At 39.3% G+C, this 27,330-nt stretch overlaps 1 protein-coding gene across 2 annotated transcripts in view; it reads right to left on the bottom strand.

Moving 5' to 3' along the window:
* ClpP (Caseinolytic protease proteolytic subunit) overlaps nt 1-27,330 on the bottom strand; it is a 70,614-nt gene that overhangs the window by 25,135 nt on the left and 18,149 nt on the right. Inside the window, exons 1-4 of one of the 2 annotated variants that reach the window (XM_067146205.2) lie at nt 26,335-26,400; nt 23,946-24,122; nt 18,415-18,506; nt 8,227-8,419 (exon numbers count right to left, since the gene is read on the bottom strand). In XM_067146205.2, the coding sequence (XP_067002306.2) occupies nt 8,227-8,419; nt 18,415-18,506; nt 23,946-24,122; nt 26,335-26,373 (501 nt within the window). In that variant the 5' untranslated portion in view covers nt 26,374-26,400. Of the gene's footprint in view, nt 1-8,226; nt 8,420-18,414; nt 18,507-23,945; nt 24,123-26,334; nt 26,401-27,330 lie in introns of those variants that run through there. The other variant, XM_067146203.2, reaches the window with a different exon arrangement.

Below are 27,330 nucleotides of genomic sequence, written 5' to 3'. Positions count from 1 at the left end.
CCGACATAGGTTTGTGAATTTTTCAATGTTATGTCGAAACATCACATTTATAGTGTTGTATTTATAGCATTTATATTGTTTCAGTTGGCATAATTTTATTGTGATCATTTAACTACCAAAAATATGCATACAACACTAAATAAAAATTAATAAATAGAAACTAACTTTTACAAGTTTTAAAGAGCACTAAGTTCATTTGCTAAAGACTTGCAGATATTGCATGACTATAGTATTTTCCTTTAGATATTGCCAATACAGATATTTTACACTGTTCTTAATAATGAATGTTTTGATACCTAAAATCTGATAGTTTTTAAAAGCACTATTCCTACTACCATGCTGCAAGATAAGAATTGGCAACCTTTATTCACCTGTAAACTGTCATATATAGGTCATTCAATGCAAAAGTGGACAAATCGAGCAAGTGGCTGCGCTGTTTGTTGCACATAGCTGTCAACTTGCATTTGGGAGTTAGTGGGTTCGAAGCCTACTACTGTTTTGCAGTCCCAAGATGGTTTTCCGCGGTTTCCCATTTTCACATGAGGCAAATGCTGGGCTATACCTTCATTAAGACCATGGTTGCTTTCTTGCTGCTTCTAGCCCTTTCCTATCCTATCTCTGTCAGTGCAATGTAACGTAAATGGTAAGAAAAAAAGTGGACAATATTTCTATTTCTGGAAAATCAGCGCAGTAAAATTATTTATTCTGAGTACTGTTCCAATGAGCCTGACTCATTGGCTAAATGGTCAGTGTACTGGCCTTCGGTTCAGAGTTCGATTCCCGGCCGGGTCGGCTCAGGGACTGGGTGTTTGTGTCTGTCCCAACACTTTTCTGTCCATATTTACACAACACACTACACTACCAACCACCACAGAAACACACAATAGTTATTACATCCCCCCATATAGGGTTGGCGTCAGGAGGGGCATCAGGCTGTAAAACAGGGCCAAATTCACATTGTGTGATGCAGTTCGCACCCGTGACCCCACAGGTGTGGGATCAGCGGTAGAAAAAGAAGAAGATTGTTCCAACGAGATATTAGCTCGAGGGAGGGACTGCCCTTTACAATTCTGGCTTTACAATTCATGGTAAAAAAAGTTTAAGAATATAATATATGTTGGTCACAACTATGTTGGCAGTAATGTATACTTTTGTCTCAATTAGCACCAAAAACTGAGGTAAATCTAGATCTACTTTCTACACTCAGCCAAACACTGCATCACTTTAGTAGCAGTTTAAAGAAACTTCATTGTGATCAAGCTGACTGCTAACCTATGTCAAGAGATATGAATTTCATTTTGAATGGTCTGTATTGAACTGTGATTACAATTAAATTAAAAATTAAGAGTAAAATAATAATCTTTTCAATACAAAATCAAGTAATGTGGGTTACATATGGAAGAACTTTATAAGGAGTGATATATACACACCTCAAGAATCTTTAACACCAAGATTATTCTTCTTGAATTCTTTCTCCAACAGCTAAGTGCATTAATTTATCCATTTTATGCATTATCCACAACTTTTAAAACAATTTTAACTTTTTCACATTTATAGTGTCAAACCACTGTTTTTTCACAACTTTTTTTACAATTTCTATGAACTATCAGATACATTGTGCAACTTACGATTTGGCTGATGATGACCTTAAAAAAATACAGCAGGTCGAAACTAGTTCCAATAAATGTACTCTTAAATTTTAATTTAATTACTAACATATGTGCTTGAACAATTTTGAGTTAATTCTTTATGGCTTGTAAGAATTATAATGTATTTTATAATTATGTATTTTAGCTATGTTAGTCTGTAATCACACTGAATTTCTTTTTTTAATGACCCTTTATAGAAGTTTGTGGTCAAGATGTTAATTAAGCATTCTTTGGCTCATGACATAATCTACATGTACCATTTGATACTCTTAACGAATTGATTAGAAGAACGTACAGTGTATATATTTGTTTCTTCAGCTTAACCCTTTCGTGCAGGAGGGCCTCATATGAGTTTATTAAGAGTTCTCATGCATTATTTATTACTTTTATGTTCAAGAGTACATTTTTCCTATCACCCATTCAAATTCACAGTCAAATTAATACATATACAAGATGGCGCAGAAGAATGGGAAATTATGAAATAATGTAATTTGCACGAATAAACAAAGGAAAAAGATTTTTATTGACAAAAGTACACGTTTTTATTATAAAATGTCACAAACTGTCACTTTACTTCTTAGAGATGATATTGGAAAGACGTGCTCTATTTCGGTGTTCACATTCTAATAACCTGTTAGGGAAACTCTTGAATACTTGCTCTAGCATGTCTCGAAGAATGGCAGTAATTTTGTCTTCAATCTTCTGTTACAGTTCATGGATAGCTGCAGGACGTAAGCGGTAAACTTTACTTTTAAGATGTCCCCACAGGAAGAAGTCGCAAACACTATAAGATGAGGTGATCTTGCAGGTCATGGAATTTCACCGTTACATGAAACGACGCGCCTTCCAAACAGTTGGCAAACGGCTTCTCCTTAAGCAACACAGGGTCTCATGGATTTAATTTCTGCAAAATCTGTAAACTGTAGAGATGGAACTTGAATTTGTCCAATATTCTTGGTACGCTTTGTTGTCCAGTCCCTAGCGCAAATGCATGTTGTCGAACGGAGCGGCGAGGGCTCCTCTTGATGGAAACTCTAACAGCTGCAATGTTCTCAGGTGTATGTACCATTCGAACACCTCCTGGAGGCTTCCGTTTCAAGGCTGCACCAGTTTCTTCAAAATTACGCACCCATGTTGCAATCGCATGAGCAGATGGCACATGCCCATGACGTCCGAGCTGGTAATAATAATAATAATAATAATAATAATCGTATGCCTCAGCTACCGTGTGCAGATATTTCGACTTGACGCCATCTGGCTGTCTGCTCGTCAATTTCGACGTTCCGTTTCACTCTAGGCCCACTAGATGGCAGACCGAGTAAACCGGATCTCTCTTGGCCGTCTATGGCTGAGATTTAATTAATTTTGTTGGGTAAATACCAAATATATCACCGGAGATCTTTTACATGCCGGCATCATACGACATGGAGTATCGAATGGACTTTTTTTCGCCCTTCAAAAATCCGACTACCTCTGCCGGGTTTGAACCCACTACCTTGGGATCCGGAGGCCGATACTCTACCATGGATCCACAGAGGCAGCTGTATGAGCTGGTAATGCTGTTGAAATAACTGTTGAACAGCAGTCACACTATCACCCTGCTTGTAATACGCTCTCACAGCGACAGCATGTTCCACACCACTACAATGCTGCACGATTACTAAATGGCAACGTGTTCACACACACATTGGTTACAGAAACCTGCCGGGTCCTACAGTGTTGACAACACTAATGGTCAAAATTTTCCGTTTCTCTGCGCCACCCTGTACCAGTGATGCCATTTTTAAATTTTTTCATAAGAGATGGCAAAACATACCTACATCAGTCTTTAAATCATTCCAGCAAAAGAATCATGTAAATATTGAAATCCTTTAAAATTAATAGGATTTTTAAAATCAGGTAATTATCAGCCTTTAAAAAAATGATAAGTTACCTATGTTTACAAACTCAAATGCAGTGATTATCCTGACTTCTTCAACATTATGCAATCCCAATAATTATAAATACAGAACACATTAGAGCATTCAAAACAGGATCTATATTTGCAACAAACTATTGAAAAGACAGGATCCAACGAAGCAGCCATCAACAGAAGCTATTAATGTATACAGCAAGTTATGAGTTAAACTGAGAGAGGAACTGAATAAACAGGTGAAGTATATAATTTACAGGACACTAAAAATTAATGTCAGTAAAAAGAGGGTTTTAAGAAATAATCAGGACAAGTACATCATATGTGAAATGAACAAAAGAAATATGAGGCTTTCCAAAAAAAGAAAGTTCAATAACCACAATACCTTTGTTTATGGGAGACTTTAAATACCCACATTTGCATTGGAAAGACAAGTTATAAAACATCTATCAGAAGGTTGTAGAGGTAAAAATGGGAAAGATTGCTGGATTTCTGCAGAAGAAATGTAGTGGTGTTTCAAAACTTCTGGTTTAAGAAGTGAAATATAAGACAACTTGGCACAGCGGTAAAAGAAGTCTGTAGTGGCTTACTGAACGAGTGACTGCGCGGTTTCGGTCATGTAGCTGTCAGGTTGCATTCGGGAGATAGTGGGTCAAACCCCACTGTCGGTAGCCCTGAAGTTGGTTTTCCGTGGTTTCCCATTTTCACACCAGGCAAATGCTGGGGCTGTATCTTAATTAAGGCCACGGCCACTTCCTTACCACTTCTAGCCCTTTCCTATACCATCATCACCATAAGACCTATCTGTGTTGTTATGATGTACAGTAAATTGTAGATAGATAGATGTAGTGGATTATGAGCTCTCTCACTGGGAAATGAAGAGAAACATAACAGAGATGTAATCCTTTTGTATAAATTAGATAGAGACAACTGGCTGCTAACAGTGAATAGCATTTGGAATGAGATATCATGAAGAGATTGAAACCTAAGATGCCAGCAGATAATGTTTTTGAATCAACACAGGATGAGTATGAAGAGACTGATCTGAGAAGATGATGACTGATTGATGCTTGTTGTTTAAAGGGGCCTAACATCTAGGTCATCGACCCTTAAAGTTACGAAATGAGACAAAATGAAACGACAAATTAAAAACCCAAAATCCTCTACTGACCACAATTCAAAACATGAGGACGAAGAATGAATGGATGGATGAATATGAATTTAAAACGACCAGTGGAATCAACCCACAGTGCCTCACATGCACAGAAGCTGGCGTAAAACAATAGTATTACTGACCAAGGAACTGCTTCTATAGCATGATACTGAATCGATGATGCTTGAAGTCGAAAGGAGTCCAAAATCCAAGTCATCGGCCCCTCATAATGGTACTTATTGCTAGAAAAGTAGATCCATGGTATTTGTCATGTTGCGGTACTAATCAAGAGTAGCGTAGACTCGCGGTATTCCACACATTATGGTACTACTCACAGGTAATGAAATTCGCACATGTATTACAAACCTACTGTGTTTTGCACATTGCAGCTCCACTGACAGGCAATGCAAACCTATGGTGTTCATCACCTAAGTGTACTAACCACAGGGACTCGTACCATCCTGTGGTGTTCCTCATATAGTGGGTACTAATCATAAGCAAGCCATAACCATGGGTTCCATCATCCCATGGTGTCGCTCATATAGTGATACCAATCACAGGTACTGTAAAAGCCGTCGCGCTCTCGTTTGCTACTAATCACAAAGCTATGTGGTACCTAACATAGTGTTACTACGTGCAAGGAAAAGCGACCCATGGAGTTCCCCGCGTGGTGGTACTAATCACAAGGAGTTTCATGGTTCTAATATAATCATCCTTTGGTTGCCCCTTTTAGTTGCCTCTTACGGCAGGCATGGGTGTATTCTTCGTCTGCGCCCCCCACCCACAGGGGGTTATGTGTTTGGTCCGCGAGAGGTATTTTATTTCCCTCAAATCCGTTGGCAAGCCGGTTAGTACCCCCCTATCCGCCAGCGTAGTAGGTTTGTGGGGTTTGAGAAGAAAAATATTGTCATGCTATATTGGCAAGTGCATGTTCTATGGCAAGCTGTCTTCATTTTCATCCTTCCTTTAAATAGAAGAAACTGTGAAGAATTAAAGAATTACAGAAAGAAAATATTGAAAACAAATAATTCTAGAATGTAAGGTATATTTTCTGTATTACCTATGAAAACTGGTCATCTTCTCTTCTTTGAATGTTTTCATGACTACAATAAGGTGTCACCTCTTCTGTTTCTAATAGATATGGACAAAATTGTAAAGGAGACAAAGGAAGCATATGGGAATAGGGAGACAAAGTTATTACTATTTGTAGACAATATTCTGGTCTGGGGAACGAACAGCAAAGAAATACAAGAACAACTTGTTGCACTGAATGAGAAAATTGAAAAGTATGGTATGAGAATCAACAAAGAGAAAAGCAAGACCATGGTGATATCAAGAGGAGAAAGACAAGGGAATGGCAATGTGAAAATTGGTGGTCAAAGCCTTGAAATTGTGGACAGTTTCGAATACCTAGGGGGTGACTTAATGCAGAATACAAGGCTGGACATGGAGATTAGCAAGAGGGTGCAACATGGCCATGCATTCTACCAGTGTAAGATATCTTATCTGGAGTGAGGAAGTACCAAGGAAGTATAAAGAGATAATATACGAGGGTAATCCCAAAAATAAGGTCTCCTATTTTTTTTATAAATACAGAACTCTGTTCGTTTGGCCGTTGGTCACAATATTGTGAAGAGTGTTTCCCGTGCTCGCATATAAACATGTGCACGCCGCGCTGAGGCACTCAGTCTTGGCTTGGCAGCCCTTGAGAATGGAGCTCCCGCTGGATGTTACCGCCAAGTGCGAAGTGCGCGCAGTTATTTGGTTTTTGAACGCAAAACGTACTAAACCAATCAAAATCCATCGCCAACTGACGGAAGTGTATGGTTAGTTGTGCATGGATGTCAAAAATGTTTGTAAGTCATGTAGAGAGTTTGCAGCCGGTTGGACTGAAATTCACGATGAACAAAGAGCGGGAGACCGTCAATTTCCGTCGGGACAGTCGTGAAAGATGAGCAAATCATGCGTGAAGATCGGCGGATCACCCTGGATGATCTCTGCACTTTGGTTTCTGAGGTTTCCCAAAGCGCCGCTTACAGAATTTTAACAGAAAAGTTGAAATGCCGGAAGGTGTGCGCAAGATGGGTGCCACGTATGCTGAGTGAAGACCACATGCAGCAATGAGTTGATTCTTCCCGTGCGTTTCTTCAACGCTTTGCAGCTGAACAGGATAACTTTTTGGACTCAATTGTCACTGGTGACGAAACCTGGGCGTTCCGCTTTATACCTGAGACCAAGCAACAATCATGTTAGTGGCAGCATCCCTCTTCGCCAAAGCCGCGGAAATTCAAACAAACACAGTCTGCCGGTAAAGTCATGACAACTGTGTTTCGGGATTGAAAAGGGGTATTGTTGGTCGACTTTATGCATGCTGGGACCACAATTAACGCTGACAGGTACTGTGAGACCCTGAAAAAACTCAGATGGGCAATTCAGAACCTGAGAAGAGGAATGTTGAGCAAGGGCTTAAACATTCTCCATGACAACGCTCGCCCACACGTCGCCCGGCAAACCGTTGCTCTCCTGCAACTGTTTCAGTGCAACATCATCACCCACCCACCCTACAGTCCCGACCTGGCACCCAGTGTCTATCACTTATTCCCCAAGTTGAAAGAACATTTGGCTGGAAAGTGATTCAGCACCGATGACGAGGTGAAAGATGAGGTTCACAACTTCCTGAACAGCATGGTGGCGAGCTGGTATGACATGGGCATACAAAAACTGTCACAGCGTCTACAAAAATGCAACGAGCAAAAGGGTGGTTATGTAGAAAAATAGTTAAATGTTCAAGCTGTAAAGTGATGTAAACCATACAGTCTATGTATTTATAAAAAAAATGACCTTATTTTTGGGATTACCTTCGTACAAAATGTATTACGCAACCATATTGACTTACGTGGCTGAGATCTAGTCGATAGCAAATACGGAGGAGAGTAGAATACAAGCCAGTGAAATTACATGTGTAAGAAAAATGATAAGACAAGGAAAGACACTGAGAAACAAAGATGTTTAGAAAGGAAGTCAGAACAGAAAAAAATGATAGGAATAAACAAACTAAGATGGTCTGGACATATAAAGGGGAAGGAGGAGAAAAAAATATCAAAACAGATGATAGAGATAAGTTCAAGAGAGAGAGAGAGAGAGAGTGAGTGGGAGAGAGAGAGAGAGAGAGAGAGAGAGAGAGCACTCTGGTGGATTGATTCAATAAAGAGGATTGCAAGAAGCAGCAGCCTGGACTGGGACAAAATGATGGAAGAGGAATGGTGGAAGGCGAGAAAAAGTTGGAGAAGTTCCATACAAGCCCTGACCTGGCAGGAGATGGATAAGGGCAGAGGATGATGATGAATAAGGTGCACAAATTACTGTGGGTGCAGTAAGCTGAAAATAATACACGTAGCCAATATTTTGACTAAAAATGAATGCTATGTTTTTACAGCAAAGCCATAAAATAAAAATTATGGATACTGCAAACAACTGAATCCCATTTTAATTGGATTTGTAATTATACTCACACTGACACCACCAGATGGCTGATGTATCATGATGCGAGCATTGGGCAATGAATACCGCATGCCAGAAGTTCCTGAGGCCAGTAGGAGACTGGCCATACTACAAGCTTGACCCACACACCATGTAGCAATAGGTGGAAGTATGTACTGCATAGTGTCATAAATTCCCAGGCCAGCAGTCACACTTCCTCCAGGACTGTGTGAAAAGAAGAGAGGTGTAATTCACAAAGTATCATCAATTCATGCTTAGTACAGGACAAAAGTGGGCAATCACTAGTAAAGTTAAATAAAAGATCCTTTGCGTTTACCTCTAACTACTAAACATGGCAAATCTATAATAATAAAAGGAAGTGTGCATGTGTGTGCATGCGATGCCCAGCCAAATCTACGGTACGCAGAGATCTGATATTTTGAACATAGGTGGAAGGAAGGGGGTCCAAGTGCACCTTGAAGCCAGATTGTTCATTTTTATGTTTGTTCGGGACTTACGAATGAAAACCAAGCAGAAAATATGTGCTGGGAAATGACAATCGAATGTGCTATCACCAGGACAAAATGTATTCTTAGATGATTATTTATACATGTAAAGACCTGCTTTCATTAATTATTTATATTCATTTTAGTAATTTTAATTATTTATTTATTTACTTATTTGCAGATGATCTGTTCCAGATATTCTCAGGAATATGAATCCTCCTTCCCTCTGCAACAGGCCACGACTCTCAGTCAAGAAACTGATGCCCGATATTACTGAAGCCACCATCATGACTGGATATACCGCAGGTAAAGTAGTATTAATTCCTCGGATTCGAATCATTTCAATTTAGACATCTACAGTTCTCTGTTCGTTTGTAGTTTCACTATGTGCATCAACAAAGCACAAGAAAAATCGCTTAAAGTTGTACGACTTGATTTTCGGAAACAGGGCTTCTCCCATAGTCACTTGAACTAACAACTTGAAATCACTGTCACCAAAGGTGAACTAAATATCACTGTCATTGAGTAGCAGATGATCAACAAATTCTGTTGTAATTTCCACATCACTAACACTAACTACACCACTGCAAACTCCTCTATTTGCTGAAGCATTGTGATGACTATAAGAATAGTCTGATCTGTATATTTAGAGAATAATACTATCTTGTGTAATCTCATAATTATGTGATTTCATCTACTTCACTTTTGTTACTTGAATTAACAACTTCTCCAATACTGTTTTCAAAATCACCGTCACCAAAGATGAACTCAATATTACTGTCATTCTATAGTATATAAGATGTATCCGTGATGATGTTGCAAACTTTCAGGGATGATGGAGGACAGCAAATGGATCAAACTGAGGTAAGGAACCATAGCCCGGAAACGTTCGTTATTAATAATCCAAGTTGTTTAACATTCGTCCGTTCTTAACAGCTTAAATGAGACCAGGGATGTAACATCCGTTCGTTCTTAACAGTTTAAATGAGACCGGGGATATTTGCACGGGTACGACACCATTTTGAACATTTGTTGCAAATGGAGCAGCTTGTGAAACTTGTGCAGGTAAATGGACTTAAATGAGTAGAATTTTACATAACTTTTGACTCGATCATTTCCAGAATATGGTTCCTTATCTCAAATTGATCCATTTGCTGTCCTCCATCATCCCTGAATATTTTTATCATCATCATGGATACACTCTGTATATTCAACAAATTCTGTTGTAATTTCCACACCACTACACTCACTACACCACTGCAAACTGCTCTATTTGCTGAAACCATTGTGATGACAATAGTAGTCTGATCTATATATTCAGAGCATATTACTTTCTTGTGCTATCTCATACATAATTTTTAGGTCTGTCTCTTCATTATGTACAGAAAAACAGATGTGTCAGTCTGCAGCTGGCTGCTTTCATAATTTGTAGCGTGAAGCAACTCAGCACTTCCATTTGAGAATGATGAAGTAACTCAGCTGCAATGATGAACTTCATCTGGTTTTCTTTCATAACACTAAGTGATATGTGTGAATGCATAGGATGTACAAATTTGGAACCATCTCAAATAACCTGGGAAATAAGATAAACAGCAAAAACACATGATAAATGCGGTGGTTCTGTCTATCTTTTGGTAAGGCATTAAAAATACTTTGCACGTGTTAAGTAATGTTATTTCCACGTAAAAGTTATGTACTGTATCTGTCTAAGGCTTCAGTACATAAATGAATTACCGTGGATAATAAACATGATATTGGAATGGAGCACCTCTGAGGAGCTTCGAACTCAGCCCAGTATCGAAGTCTCATCTCCCCTACTAGAATAGTATGCTAGCTGAGCCGGTGTAGCATTACGGGTCTGAATGGAACGTCCGATGGGGCGATAATCTTCTAATAATCTCTATAGTAGGGGAATATTAATTATGAGAGGAATACTAGTTCATTACTAATGAGAAGAGAAACTATATCTTATATAACAACTTTTCTATACTAGTGAAACAAATCTTATTCACATGGAATACAATACACTTTATAAATAATCTTCAGGGTGGTCTTGACGTGATAAATGTTAGTAGTCTCTTTATACACTTCATTCGACGTTCAATCATTTCAAACTTAAAGAGGCGTTTCCTTTTGAATTATTTACACTTTTCACTTACACTTCTCACAATGCGCATTGCCTATCACGATTACACATACTTAATTAGTATGGACATACCCTGCTATAATTCTGTTTACCTGTCAAGAATCAATATATTCAAATTATACCAAGCTACGACCCTAACATAATAATAATAATAATATTTGTTTTACGTCCCACTAACTACTTTTTTAAGGTCTTCGGAGACGCCGAGGTGCCGGAATTTAGTCCCGCAGGAGTTCTTTTACGTGCCAGTAAATCTACCGACACGGGGCTGTCGTATTTGAGCACCTTCAAATACCACCGGACTGAGCCAGGATCGAACCTGCCAAGTTGGGGTTAGAAGGCCAGCGCCTTAACCGTCTGAGCCACTCAGCCCGGCGACCCTAACATCAGATGAACTGAAGTAAATGTATGTTTCTATGACTACATTTCCAAATACTTGAAAGTCGTATCACGTCCTTTCCCTAAATTAATCATTGCTGAACATGCGATATAATACACATGCTTGTTTCATTAGAATACCAGCAAATACATCAACATGACATTATGAACAACGCTGCAACACTATGTACGAAAAAAAAACATGGAGCGGTCAACATCCAATATCTCATGAATATACAATTTGCACTTCCTGCAATAAATAGACAAACATATGCATTTTAAATACACTAGATGAAGTTGCAGGAGGTTCACTCAATCTGTCAGCAGTAACAGTGAACACAAACTTTCACTGTATCCAAGGAGCGAACCTGGGTCTCCTGAGACATGAATATGCTGATCTGTAACCCGATACGTTTTAAATAGTTAAAGAAGAAATTGGGGGGATCGATCATCTCAGAACACTGCAGCTTAATCAACGGTGCTAATAATAAATGGTAGCTTGGAATTATTGTTTTGAGGGATATACGACAGATAATGCTCCTATAACTTTCACAGACAGGGCGAGCGGTCGGCCTGTCTTCGTCCTTTCGCCGGGTACCATAAATAACTTTCACTATGGCCTGGTTCACTTTCAGAACACAAAGGGTCGCCTCTCTGGGCTCTTTAAATCTGTCTCCGCACAGCGAAATACATTATTCTTTTCCTGGTGGCTTATCTCAACTTATTACACCTTGTATCTACTTACGGCCTTAATTATTTTATCTATAGTGCGGCACATGCCTTGCGCTAATCAATTTTACTCGAAAGGAGCTTCATTTACATTTCTCAATACCAGTCTGAACTATAGCCTGGATAATAAGCCATCCCTTACCCCTCAACACGCTGAAAACAAGCCACCTGGCAGATAATTCTACGATATGGGTCAAGTTATCTTAAGCACTTCCGAGCTAAATAAGTATACAATGCATATTCCATTCGCATGTCTTATTCGTTGTCTCCGACGTCTTAAATTCTAAATGAGGAATTCTTATATCATTATGCGAAGCGTCCAATCAACATATTGAGAAACTTGTGATGACTCCTGTCAGCTAGTGAATCGGTGATGATCTGAGTCATTTATACAGAATATTTACGCCCTATTATTTTACGACACTTTGCTCTTAGTTAATCTAGGGTTCTTAAATCTACGCCATGCACTATAATCCCTTGTAAATGAACAGAAATGAAATATGGTTGCCCAACCATGAAGAAACATCTCCTATAAAATCCATCAAATAAATTGCTGTAATCCCGCTGAAACAGCATATTAGCGATCTACGCTACATCTACATGCAAATTTACTTTGTATTTACACTAGGATACGACGTTCAAAGATACTAATAGTTGAAAATGTACTTGTCCTTCAGGAACCACAAACACAGCTTTACAGGAGGGCACACCCATGAATTGGTCTTCATGATGTCCTAAGTGATGTGAAGCCCTTTGGTGACCAACTGGCGAGTCACGAACATGGCGGCTTGATCTCATGCGAAGTTCCAGACGATTCTGCTATACCAGGCGAAATTCCGGCAGGCAGCTACAGTGGAACCTCGATTCTCCGTTTTTGGAGGGACCACCGTAAAAAAATCATCAACACGGGAAAACGGAAAATCCAGGAATGAATGAACCATGAACAATTTGACTAAACATCACAAAAAATATATATGTATACCTAAAATCTTACAAACACCTCTAAACCAAACCAAATTACACCCCCAATGGGCCTTTCGCCCACCAAGCAACCGCTGCTCGGTCCGAACGCCTGCAGATTACGAGGTGATGCATGGTCAGTGTGACGAATCCTCTCGGCCGTTATTCCTGGCTCTCTAGACCGGGGTCGCCATCTCACCATTAAATAGCGTCTCAATTAAAGATAATCGTAGAATGAGTGAACCTGGAACCAGCCCTCATATCCAGGTAAAAATGCCTGACTTGGCCGGGAATCGAACCTGGGTCTTCCGCGTGAGAGGCAGGCAAGTAAGACCGCGGGGCCGGCTTCAAACATTAATTACCGGTACGCGACTTAAAAGTCTTGCAACTTTACATTCAGTTTTACCGGGGAAACTTCGTCGGTTTCCTCTGAAAACTTCTTTCAGTTCGGCAACTTAGATCGGTCAAACTGTTCGAAAAACCTAATAACATCAAGCCAAACAATCGACCACAGGTATTTTTTAATTCTCTATTCTAATAAAATAAAGCACATTGGATACAAAAGCGTCCAACATGATGGCGAAATCCATTTTTCTTTAAATCTTCCATTGTAATTTGATCACCGGTATACTGTTCATAGTCAATTTGTGGAAATCTTGTACCGCGCAAATTAGGCCTGCGACCTACATCGACTTTTAAAGGTTACGTTTAACTCGAGAACTGTTTCGAATGTAAGTATCGATTGTCAAGTTTTCGAATGCATTATATTCAATTATGTCTGTCACTAATCACGATTAAATTGGAAAGAGAAAAAGTAGCATCAAAACTTCCGAATTTACGGTTATTCGTGACCTTGAACTCAGCTGGAAAATGTGCTCCGCTGTCCAAGTTGGTACGAGTGCGAAATGATGCAAAGGTTTTTACATGTAACGTGCACAAATAAAACGACTGCGGTTTTAACATTTTAACACAATAACGTGAAATTCCTAGTCTTACATTAGGACCAAAACAGTAATAGGCAATCCCAAAACCTCCCATGGCTTTATGTATGTAAGGTACAACATCTGTTCTGGTCTCAATAACGTAATCGTACACGATAATATTAAAATACTGTGTTACTTAAGGAGGAGCAGTTTAGATTCCTCCCTGAAAGCTCAGTGACTATAGAGTGCCCTGAGGGAAGTGCCGAAAACCTGTTCGGCGATACACTAGGAAAAAGCAAAAAAAGTAAACATCTAACCCTGGACATAATGTACACGCTTTGCAAGTACGAACATTTGATGAAACTCATTCCGTCTTCAAGTAGAGCTGTCGAAATGCGCTCTGTCTCCTTCCAATTGTTGTGGACACTCTCTGCTTTATGATTTCAATTCTCTAAACAATACCACGCGAATGCTATGCTAAGATGGTCCCTTATGGAAGTTCACCGCAGATCGCTTTTCCGCTTCCTCAAATTACCGCAATGACTGGACGTTAACACCAAGATCAGCAAGTATGCCGTAGCCGTCCTTTCGCGAGATACAGTCTCTTGAAAAATACGTGATCGAGGATTTAGCGTTCATGGAACTGAAATTACTGAAGGGTTGATACGGGAAATCGTTTCTTCAAGGAACGGATAATGCGGGAATTTTACAATGTGATTTAATTAGGATGCTCGCGGGACCATGTAATTTGAATGGTCCCTATGGGAAAACGAAGTTTCCGGGAACGTATAATCGAGGTTCTACTGTAGTTGTCTCATTCTCTCTGCTACACAGGGCGAAATTCCGGCAGACAGCTAGATATCTCATTCACTCTGACGTTCTTGTAGACTCCTTATGTAAATGAGGGGAAGTTATTTCAAGTGAATGCGTTAGTTTATATCACACATCACAGATTAAATATATGGTTGGATCTGCTCAATGACACAAGCACCCCAGCCTAATGACGGTTATGTCTCTGAAGCCCGACATTATTCCCTCCTCATCTACCTATCCTCCTTATTGACAGCTACTCTAGGTCCTGAAGTTCACTTAGACCTGTCACTGGACATGCTACTATCATGTTAACATTCTCGCATTGCATAACAATAATTCAGGCACATTCCACTGCACTTAGTCATAAGTACGTCGAGCTCTCTACTGCGTTAGGGATTGGTCTGACGAGGCACTACCCTTATACATGCTGACAATGAGCCGTTCATTCACTTTCCTAAATATTTCACGTTCGTTTCTGGTACACTCGCTCCACTCACTTAGTAACATGCATGCCTTTTTATGTTAATTGAGCCGTATTAGTTTAGGCATATAGGAGGCTCGATGCACGACCTCTTCATCACACGGACAGCGATCATCACGGTTTCTACTAAATTTGTTAGTGACACACTGTAGGCGCAAATAATCAGATTGTGGTTTCTTCCACATACATTCACAGACTTTAATCAATCACTGTATTACACTGTTCACACTTCAGAATGATTTCTTCACAAAGGACTCACAAACAAATCACGGCAAACTGGTAACGGACTGATGTCACACTGAAAATGAACTGGTAGAGTCTGTTCTGCAGCTCTGAACAATATAGGCAAGATACCCTGAAGCTGGCAGTGGAGGAAGACACACCCCTTTCTCGAAATGTGCTCTGGCAATACGTAACGGAGAGTAACGAACGGGGTATCAAACTGTAGCTCCTGTACTCCCATTTCCACTGAGTGAATCTAATTATAATAGCTTCGTTGATTCTCAAGCAATCTTAAAAGCGTCCTTTGGTCTCTGTCGGTGAAAGATGACGAGCGCCAGGGGAATCCTTGAGCTAGCTGCCACGGTTGAGACCCAACATCTGGTAACCATTAAGGCGCACCCTTGTTACAGCGTAATTACCGTTCTTTCAATTATGTAGAGCACTTTCGGCTTTATAATTGTGTGTAAAGTTCTCTGATTCGAATGAATGTTTGTACCTGATTCTCCGTTGAGTATTTTACGATTTATAATAATTATCTGGTGAAAAACAATTGAATTGGGCGAGTTGGCAGCGGTGAAAGGACGAGGGAAATACGGTGTAATAATAGTTCTTACGCTGGATGTCCTCCATGAGCTCTCCTAGTGACCTAGATTCTCAGTCACGTGATAACGTGTCTCTTTTCATCTCGCTCGCAGTTGGAGTGAGAAAACTTCAAGTACAAGCGCTCCTGCATTGCCTCGCTGCTAATTACCGACAACTAGAGTTGGGTCGCGTGAGTCAGAGTACTGCCATTCGTTTCCCGGAGCGGGTGGGAAAATTCTAACTTGGACAGTTTTTACCATAGAATGACGCGGAAAACGGCATATTTCATCTCCTGGGTATCATGACATTCTATAAGGGACATTGTGAACGGTCACAGTACATTATCTAAATCTGTTAACTACACATATCACTTTTAAAAAGCTATTTAGTTTCAATTTATAATTGATACTCATGCATTAAAGTGCCTTTTGAGAGGGGCGATGTGTCAACAGCGGAACTGCCATTGTGTTATTCGGCAGCGATTCATTTAGCTAACATACAACCCATGTGCTTTCTGTTTACTGCTGTGTTCTGGATGTTATGTGCGCTAGTGACTTTGCATATTATTACAAGTTTCTTTCATGCTAATACTTAGTAATATATCATTATTAATCAAATTGGTAGTCAGTCTTCAAATCAAATCTCTTTATTTGCAAATGAGGTGTCTACGTCGGATGCACAGCTTCATCAAGCCTGGCCTAAGTTCATTTAAACATAAGCCCTTCTCTATTCATTGCAGGAATGTGATAATGAAGTAGCATTGTAATTAGCTTCTCACTAAGGTGTCCATGGTTCGAATTCCGGTTAATGCATGTGAGACTTTAAAATTCACAAGTGATGTCCTTGTGGTTTGTAAAAATGGAGATTCTTTGACTTACGATCACAATATCAACAGGCATATCTTGGTGGTCGAGCTTAGTTGGCGTAGTGCACCCTGATATTGGCAAAAGAAGTAATCAAGCTGCTTGGGATGCTCCTCTTATCAGCCATCTCCACTCATTCTGCAACAGCCAACTAGTAGTCTTCAAGAAAAAGCCCAGCTCCTCGCTGCTTCTTATCCTGAATCTGGTGCATGGCTCCAAGCACTACTTTCACCTTCTCTTGGTCTTCATCTTTCCAATGAGAGTTTCTGTATCACTGTGGCTTTACGTTTGGGAGCTTCACTGATGCTCAGCTTGTGATACCTACACTGATCGAGGTGCCTCTATGTCCTTTCTTCAGTGAAAAGTAAAGGCAGACACATCCACCACTCCACTATAAATGATGTCATCTTGCGGGCTCTGGTTTCAGCAGAAGTTCCTTCTATAGGAGAGCCCAATGGCTGCTACCGTTCAGACAGTAAAAGACCAGACAGAATTACACTTGTGCCATGGAAAAGGGGTAGATCTCTCCTGTGGGATTTTACCTTTGCTGACACATTCACCCAGTCCAACCTTCCCCTTTCGTCAATGAGTGCTAGAGGTGCAGACATGAATAGGGAAAATGCTAAAAGAAGAAAATACAGCGATTTGTTGGACAAATCCTTCCTCGTGCCAGTAGCCATTGCATCGAGTGATACCTTTTATCAAAGAGGTTAGCCAACAGATTACTCAGATTTCCAGCAATATGCGATCAACTGCTTTTCCTATTCAGCGCATCAGCATAGTTCTGATGCATGGAAATGTCACATCCATTCTCGGGACACTACCACCTGTTAAAGTTTTTATTCTTTACGACATCACTTTGTATTTATGGAAATTGAATTGTAATAATAAAGGAAACAACACCTTAAAAAAACCTATAAGTTTCCTTATTTATTGCAAATATCCTCCTGCCAGTATTCTCACCTGGATCAGCAATTTATCTTACTTCTTCCTTGTCTGTTACCTCCTAACTTACACATAAGACATCCATAGAACCCAGATTTCATCACAGGAAAATAAGGCTGAAAACAGAGGGATGTAAGGATAATTTTGTCTGCAATTTATTTTTTCCATTTAGAAAAATATTACTGATATATCTTTGAACTGCACAAACTTCACCTTGACTCAGCTCCCTTAGTATATGTTAACTTAGGAGAACAACCATCCTACATACCTGAAATGATCAATCTGTTCCATTTTCATATTGGTTACTAAGCATTCAATTCTTCTACGTTTCTTCCTGCTTAATCAACATAACTGTAGTCTTAAAACTGTTGACTTTCACATCACACTTAATTTTCTTTTCTTGTTCCAAGACCATGAGTTTTCAACCCTATCTTGTCAGCTTAAGACAAATTGTATTTTATATTTCCAACTTATACCTTCCAGTGAATGATTAATTGTAGTTAAAAATCTATGTCAGTTACAAGTAAAAGGAGAGAAGTATCTCAAGAACATGATCCCACCTGCCATAACATTCATTACTTACTGACCTAGCTTCTAGTATTTTAAAAATATAGTTATCAAGGTCTACAACAAAACAGCATTTGTGAATAATCAGGCATGCAAAATACCTACCTATTAATATACATGTGAACAGGTTTCTTGCTGCTTTCAGACTGTAGGAATAACAGCTGTGCTACTACCAGGGAAGAAAGTTCATCAGATATCTGAAAAAATATTATTAAATTAGTACATCACCATGTCACTCTACATCAATAAATACACATTACTCTTGTGCAACTAAATGGAGATATGTTTTGAACGATCACTGATGTTATAAAAGCAAGTCATTCTGTTTGTTACATGATTAATTTAAAAAATTCAAGGCCAACTAAAGCCTGATCTTACATACTGGACAGGTTATCAGGTTATGAGGGTTGTTAAAACTAAAAGTCATGGCTCAGAGAGATAGTGTATTTTACTGTCCACTAAATTTATTTAACTACAATTTACAGTTATTTAAAAGTTCACTTGCATCAAAGTTTTTCAATTCACCTTTTCATTCACTCACTTGGGCGATCACACAGCACTCCAGCATGTGAAAATCCTGTTCTTCAACGCGGCCTCCACAGTGCAGTATCGTTCCAGAACAGCTCACTTCACAACTAACAAGGCTCAATGAACTCCACACAGCGATCAGACGGACACACTCTCGATGAACGACTCGTCATGGACTTTGAATGTCTTGTAACTACTTATGTTCACTTGCAATTGACACACTCAAGACTGACTTACCTCGTCAAGTTTGCTCTTTATATAGGCAGCATTAGATTTCTGTAGTTTCCACTTCCAGGTCATTCCGGGCACATTCTTCATTATTAATCAGCTTCCAGCTTCTTCTAGGCGCTTCCTTATTGCGTGCCTCAACAATTTCCTGGTGCTATTGTCTTACCTGCTGCTAGCCCACCCACACTGCTGTTGCTCCACCAGTAATGTCACCTTTTGCTGGCCCCCTCAGCAATCTCGGCCTTCATGGTCACAATATATATGTATATACACACAAGTTGAAAACAGGAGCATGTCACATCAGCTCCAAAATGGAAATAGAAGCATTTTCCATGCTCCTCTTTGCCAGCTGTGACTGATGAAAACTCATTACTCTACTGTAGTTTATTATACAATATGGCTAAATGTGCTGAAACTATTTGACTAAAGAGAAAGTCATCTTCTCACAAAGAGTGATCTGGTTGACCTGAACCCTCTATCTTCCAAATGCAAGCTGATAATTATGTGACCATTATGTTCTCCTGTCTTTGTTCTCCGATGTTATTGGGTGTAAAAGCTACAACAATGACTGTTCCAGAAGAAGAAGGCAGCCAGAAAACATATTTTAAATACTGGAGGCTTTAGACAGTAGTCTTCCACAAAACACCCTCCTCCCCCCATGCAACAGCAAAACACTACGAGTGACATCTAGGAACACCCGTATTGTATCCAAGGCCAAGACATTCCACATGCTAAAGCCACAAAATCTAGTTAAAGTAGTCCCGAAGTCTGGCCTAATCACATCGTGTATTTCTTTCTTAATGTCTTCTTCCCACATTCAGTGAGTGTTTCTTCTTCTGGTTGACTCCTCGCTCAGGATATATAGACACCATCCAACCTACTGGTCAGAATCATCCTTGCTAGATGCACACATTAACTTCAGCCACTCCGATGTGCTATATTTTTGGCAGTTCCAGGCAGAAATGTAGTAAAATGAATGTATTAGAATCATCCTTCGAGGGATTCAATTTCACTGTTGATGTGTATAATACATGTTCTTTTTTTTTTTTAAAAAAAATTGCTTTATGTCACACCAAAACAGATAGATGTTATGGCGACGATGGGATAGAAAAGGGCTAGGATTGGGAACAAAGCGACCATGGCCCTAATTAAGGTACAGACCCAGCATTTACTTGATGTGAAAATGGGGAAACCACAGAAAACTATCTTCAGGGCTGCCAACAGTGGGGTTCAAACCCTCTAACTTCCGAATGCAAGCTGATAATTACGTGACCATTATGTTCTCCTGTCGTTGTGTACTATGATACATATTCCTGAACTGTAGCTTGATTTGACTTCACCATCAGACTACAGAGTTTTCAGAGTTTTCAGTAGAGTGATTTGGAAGCCAGCCCCGCGGTGTAGGTGTAGTGTGCCTGCTTCTCACCCGGAGGCCCGGGGTTCGATTCCTGGTCAGGGCAGGGATTTTTACCTGCATCTGAGAGCTGGTTCGAGGTCCACTCAACCTACGGGATTACAACTGAGCTGCTATCTGATGGTGAGATGGCGGCCCCAGTCTAGAACACCAACAATAACAGCCGAGAGGATCCGTCGTGCTGACCACATGACATCTCGTAATCTGCAGGCTTTCGGGCTGAGCAGCGGTCGCTTGGTAGGCTATGGCCCTTCGGGGCTGTTGCGCCATGGGATATATTTTTTTTTGAGTGATTTGGAAGAATACCTGCAGCAAGAGTACCTGAAATGTGCCTACTGTGATCGGGAACTGTTTCGGGGGATTCTATACTTTCTGCACATGTGCAGCCTCATAATCTTTACCAAGAACAACCCATTTTTTGAACTTGGTGAATGAACATGTTTGTAAAATACAATATAATTGATGATGGCAAGTAATGTGTGCAAATTTGTAACCTATATGTTAATCTCGTCCACGTAAACAGTAATTAATTCGCGATCTCGATCACAACATGCCGTTAACTCCCTCGTAAGAATAAATAAGGATATTAAATAATTTCTTTTGAGGTCTACTGGGAATATTTAGAGCAGAATGATAGCTTGTAAGGATATTTAACTTACTGGGTGGCTAAGTTACCCTCCTACAGTAGTGAAGTAGACTGTGGAGTTAGCGACTCCACACACATAGTATCGGGCAATGGTAAACAATCTAGCACATTTGGAAGCCGATGGCTATGAGTAGATGAGCTCCCTTAGAAGGACGATGGGCCCTCAGTAGAGGAAATGTTGCTGAAATCTATCATACAGTGTCTGAACCAAAGTGGATAGCTACAAACAGCATCTGACCCAGACTGGGCAGCTGTATAACAACTCACCTGGCAGTGTGGTGTTTTAGCTGTCATAAACCTTTCATAAATTTCAACAATGAACTAGATTTCTCAAGTTAACTTCCCCAGGTAAGTACAAAAAAAGGTTCACACTCTCACACTGATTGCTATTTTTTTTTTTTTTGCTATTTGTTTTTTTTACGTCGCACCGACACAGATAGGTCTTTTGGCGACGATGGGATAGGAAAGGCCTAGGAAGTGGAAGAAAGCGGCCGTGGCCTTAATTAAGGTACAGCCCCGGCATTTGCCTGGTGTGAAAATGAGAAACCACGGAAAACCATCTTCAGGGCTGCCGACAGTGGGGCTCGAACCCACTATCTCCCGATTACTGGATACTGGCCGCACTTAAGCGACTGCAGCTATCGAGCTCGGTACACTGATTGCTAAGTCTGCCTCAGGGATTAGGGTACGGGGGGAGGGGGGTTGCAAAAAGTTCCAAGGAAAAATTATGTATGTGTAGCCACAAACATCAGAAGCATGCAACACAGAAAAGACCTTCAAAGACTAGAACAAGAAGTGTCCTTCAAAGACTAGAACAAGAAGTGTAACATGTTTGGCATTTGTAAAACAAGGCTAAATAGAGAGTATGCTGACACTTTCATCAGGTCATGTTATCCTACAAAACAACGGAGATACATCAATACATGGATTTGCTATTTCAGTCCACATAAAAGCACCAAGAAACAGTTATACAAGATGGTTTGCGTATCTGCTCAAGCTATATACACTGTTCTCAAAGTGACCAGCAAGTTCTTCGTTCAAATCATCCATGTACAGGTATATTTATTTAGGATCAGCAACAGCTTAACACTGAATTACAAAGATCCGTAATATGTACAATAGTTCTTAACCTACAAGGAAAAATATACAAACACTTACAAAGGACACAAATAGACATAATAAAATCTGTACAATCCTATATTTTACATATTTACAGTGTTGGTCTGTGTAAAAGCAAGGAGTCTAGTGATACCTGCAGCACGTGCCTCAAAACAGTGTGTGGAAAATGTGCACAGAAAGTAGAAGTTGTATGTGCAAAATCTGTGAAGCTGTTTTTAATTTTCTTGAAGTATTTCTGAAAACGTATAATTGTAAAAAGTGTTCAGTTGGTTAATTTTGTGAAAACTTCTTAGAGAAAGAGAAACATGTTGCAGTTGTTTGTGATTATCCATGTGTCCATCAGTAATATAAAAGGTCAATATTCTAATGTCAGGTCTTTGTATATAAAATAAATTTGTGAAAACAGTAGAAAAAATACATCTTTTCTTGAGTTCCAATTTGAACATTTCCAAGTATGTCTTATGATGGGTCAAAATTACGCCAGCTATTCGAGGAATGTAAGATTCTCAGCCGTTCTAGTGTTAAACCGATATCAAGAACATGTAAACATCAGAAAATATAATAGATTCTCTACAATCAATCAGTAATATGACCGATTATGGCCACTCATTTTCTTCCATAGATCATGATTTGGACATGCATGTACAGAGAGAGAAAGACCGACCAAGTAAGGGTGCTTTACTTAATATATTTGGAAATGACCACATACAGCTTGACCAAAGGAACAACCTTAATGAAATTTCAAAAAAAGTAAACAATTCTTTTGAAAAAATAATTAAAAAAGATTCAGAACAACAAAACAATAAATTCATTAAATATAAAAACCAAGCTATTTCCTCCCCTTCAGCTCCTCTCCCTTCCCCTTCACTACTGCCCACTCTTAATGACAGGAGGTCTTGGCAGCTGTCTGCTAGCACTCAGTCTAACGCCAATGCAGACACATGACAAGAGTCCACTCAACAAGGCCCAAAAGGGAATTAGTATTTTTTGTGTGTTGAATAAGATACAGTAGGACTCCACCTTTTCATTAATATTCAATACTCATTAACAGAATACATTTACATATTTATTAACAGTATATGTTTCACCCCTATAAGGGACATCCTCAGCTGTATGAAGACTGTGTACAAGAAGTTCAAAAGTTAAAGATACACAATAAAAATAGTTAGCTAAAAAGAATATATGATGTGCAGTTTGTGAAAGAACACTATGGTTCAAAATGTGTCCAATATCAGATAAGGATACAAATGTATTCGCGTGTACAGTTCCAAAAAGAAAAAAACATAAAATTTGATGTTAAAAAGGTGGGCAGCAAGAAAAGATAGAAAGAATGTCAATAAATCTTGCATCTTTAAAATTACAATGAATCTTGCATCTTTAAAATTAAGTGAAAGCTGATTATGATATTAGAGGAATAAAACGTTTCTTTTACGCGCTGACATTGCATCACTTTAAGCTTCCTAAAGCCAGGGAAATTCCTTGCTTCATTCATTCCATTCCTCAGCTAGTCGAATGACTGGAAACAGGCTGTGGATTTTCAAATGAAGCCCTAACATATTTTTAAATCCAAGCAACTTACTGTACAGTTTAAACAGCCTAAGAAAGTGTTTTACAGGTAAAATTATGTAAAAAGGAAGTTAATTTCAATATTGTATGGATCATTATAGTAAAAAAGATCTATTATGACAAAAATGTACTTACGGGTCCCATGACACAAATAATCCTTTCCTTGAGCAGCCTTGAGTATATATCATATGCTCTTTCACCACGACCTGTCTGCTCGATTACAATTGGGATTAAAGGATAAGTATTTCTGACAGTGGTATGAATATGATTTCCATACAGTAGCGTAGAAAGCTGGAATCTTTCTTGACGTACCTGTAAGATAAAAAATGATCAGTGAATATTAAGAAGATCCAAACTGACTGAAGAGCGCTGAGGTACAGTATCATGAAAATGTCAGTCTCCAAGCATGAATTCATTATGAACATGTAAATACAGTATGTGCCAAAACAAACAACAGAGAAATGTTATTCAATCATAGTATATATGATTCTTGTTTGTGGTGATGGTTCTTGGGCACCCTGCTGTCCTCTTTCGTTGACATGAGACTGATCCCATATGATGGATCTTGTTTTTTTTTTTTTTTTTTTGCTATTTGCTTTACGTCGCACCGACACAGATAGGTCTTATGGCGACGATGGGATGGGAAAGGCCTAGGAGTTGGAAGGAAGCGGCCGTGGCCTTAATTAAGGTACAGCCCCAGCATTTGCTTGGTGTGAAAATGGGAAACCACGGAAAACCATCTTCAGGGCTGCCAACAGTGGGGCTCGAACCCACGATCTCCCGGATGCAAGCTCACAGCCGCGCGCCTCTACACGCACGGCCAACTCGCCCGGTATGGATCTTGTTAATGACAGCTAACATTATTATGTTATTTGGTGCCTCCTACTTAAATTGCTCCTCGTACTGTACTTGAACATGAAGCAAGCTCGGCCCATTCTGGCGCCCCTGCCTGTATGACCAGAAATGATTTTCCGCAATAAACACCTTCTCCTCTGTTCTGAGAACCATAATTGCAGAAATCAACACAATAATGAATTCACAATATCTCCGACTAATACATACTTCGTTACTAGGTAAATGTGGAATGCAGATGGGCAATCATTTCATTGTTGTTTGTTTTACTCCATACCATAAATTCTCACAGTAAGATGGACAACTTCTCGTAATCTGCATGCAGACAACTTTCTTCTACCCCTAATAGGCCTTCAGAAATTTAAGTGCAGGAGAGTAATCTTGATTTAGTCAATACACTATCTAACATGAAGAATCATTTCCTTTTATACGTCCACAATTCAACTTAACATAGCTCATTTTTAATAACAGAAGTATGTTAAGTTGCACATTAAATATTCAAGTAAAGAATAATGCATAAATGAAAAACCATATTCCAATCATGGAAAAACTTACCTGCTTTTTGATCATTAATATGGATATTCTTAACATAGAGGGAAGATATACCTGGTCCCCAAAACCCAAAATCTTTGTCCTGGCACCCAGCAGTGGTAACCCTTAAAACTGTCTTATTCATAATTTTCTAACTCCTACATGATGTTCAGCTTAAATAGATTAATATATAGATCAACAGCTTCATTACAAAACAAGAAATTGTTGTGCACAAAAGCAAACACTTGTACAAACATGGACTTATTTTTATTGATTCACCAGTTTACAAGCATTCATTCACTTTAAATTGCACTGAAACTAAAGGTTGTTCTCGCTGGTGATCATGAAAATTAACTGTGTATATTATTTACAAAATGATGTTATTATGGGGACTGTTGTCAGTTCCTGAGTGTGCTTTAAGTCACAATAACATTCTCTTTGCCAGAACAAAAATAATAAGGGAAGCCTTATCTTAAAGCACATGATATCCAGAGTAAGGAATTAAGTCCTTCTGTACAATGTATCATGGGACATAGAATATGTCACGAGTATGCTGAAGGCAAAAAAGACTACAGTGAGAGGGAGAAAGAGAATGGCTCCTTCCAAGGTTATGCTTGCAGAGGTGAAACCTCACGATCTGTGTCAGTTCACCTGTCCAGACCACATTTTCAAATAGGGGTACCCTACGTGGCTGGAGTACGGTGTAGACACGTTGGTGTATGGCAATGTGTCACAGCTCATCCTGCATGCCAATTTATGCTGAAGATTGGCATGATGTCCTTATCCAGCGATGCACTCTGCCGTGTTGACTGTAGATGTAGACGTGTGGCGCGCATTTCAATAAGGGCACCGCAACAGAAATAGTGTTGTCGTATTCACAAAGACACACACACAAGCTGCTGTCAATTGTGTACACTGTTTGATTTACAAATTATATACACATTAATATTTGCACATCAAATGAACCACCATCCTGAACTCAATCGACTGCCGCATTAGCATGTCAACTAACTACGGAACACTTGGTACAGTACCAACCCAACATAACCACTTCAACGGCAAAACCACAACATGAGTTCACATAACTTGACTAACGTCTCTCACTAACAACTCAACAATGCAAGACTGTCCCTTAATATACCTTGCCTGGCCAGGCTTCCAGAAAAGTATGACACAACATGCTTTCTCGTATCTTCTGGAGTCCCCAACAACCTATAAACAAATGAATAGAACATTCTGTAAAACTTAAGTGACAAAGGTGTGATGTTCTAGAATCTTACCCTGTGTTGCACTACATTACATCAGATTTACAGGTAATAATAAATTATATACTATTCATTACGTGTTCTTACATTAAATAAAGCCGTATTCATAAACATACAGCAGAAGTATCGTGACATAACCTCACATATTCTGTTACACAAGACAGATCATACAACACACCAATAATAAATTATACGACCACGATTTATACCAAATAAAGTCTGTCCTGTTAACCTGTATATATAACTACATAGATGATAATAATAATAATAATAATAATAATAATAATAATAATAATAATAATAATAATAATAATAATAATAATAATAATAATAATAACACCACCACCTACTAATCGAGCTCAATATTTTCACTATTTACCCATGGGTTTAGAGAATTGTTTCCAAGTTATACTAGTCCATTACACATTTTCATCAATGTCCCCGCTAAAACTTGAAACAATTTCAACAATCTTTCACATTTGTCGAGATTGCCTTGGTCGTAGATTATATCTTCTCTCTTCCTCGACATCGCTGGATGTGCTCTCCTCCTCTTGACCGGATCGTGCTGTGTCGGTGGTCGGTGTCGCCTTGCCGCCAGCCTCCTCCTCGGTGGTAGTTGATGCGTTCTCCTCCTCACGATCAGATTGTGCTGTGTCATCAGTATACTCTCATCCAGGTGGACCCGTGGCAGTACCAGGCTTAGTCTGTATGTTAAAATTATAAAATCCTTTTAATAACAACCACCTACTCAATACAATACATTACTCATTGAATTATAAAATAATCATGAGGTGTATTTTATAATTCAATGAGTAATGTATTGTACTGAGTAGGTGGTTGTTATTAAAAGGATTTTATAATTTTAATATATT

This window comes from Anabrus simplex, chromosome 4 (assembly GCF_040414725.1).
Source record: "Anabrus simplex isolate iqAnaSimp1 chromosome 4, ASM4041472v1, whole genome shotgun sequence".
NCBI classification, from domain to species: Eukaryota; Metazoa; Arthropoda; class Insecta; order Orthoptera; family Tettigoniidae; genus Anabrus; species Anabrus simplex.
The sequence above is the reverse complement of the archived record's forward strand: the minus strand, read 5'-3'. Positions and strand labels throughout refer to the sequence as shown.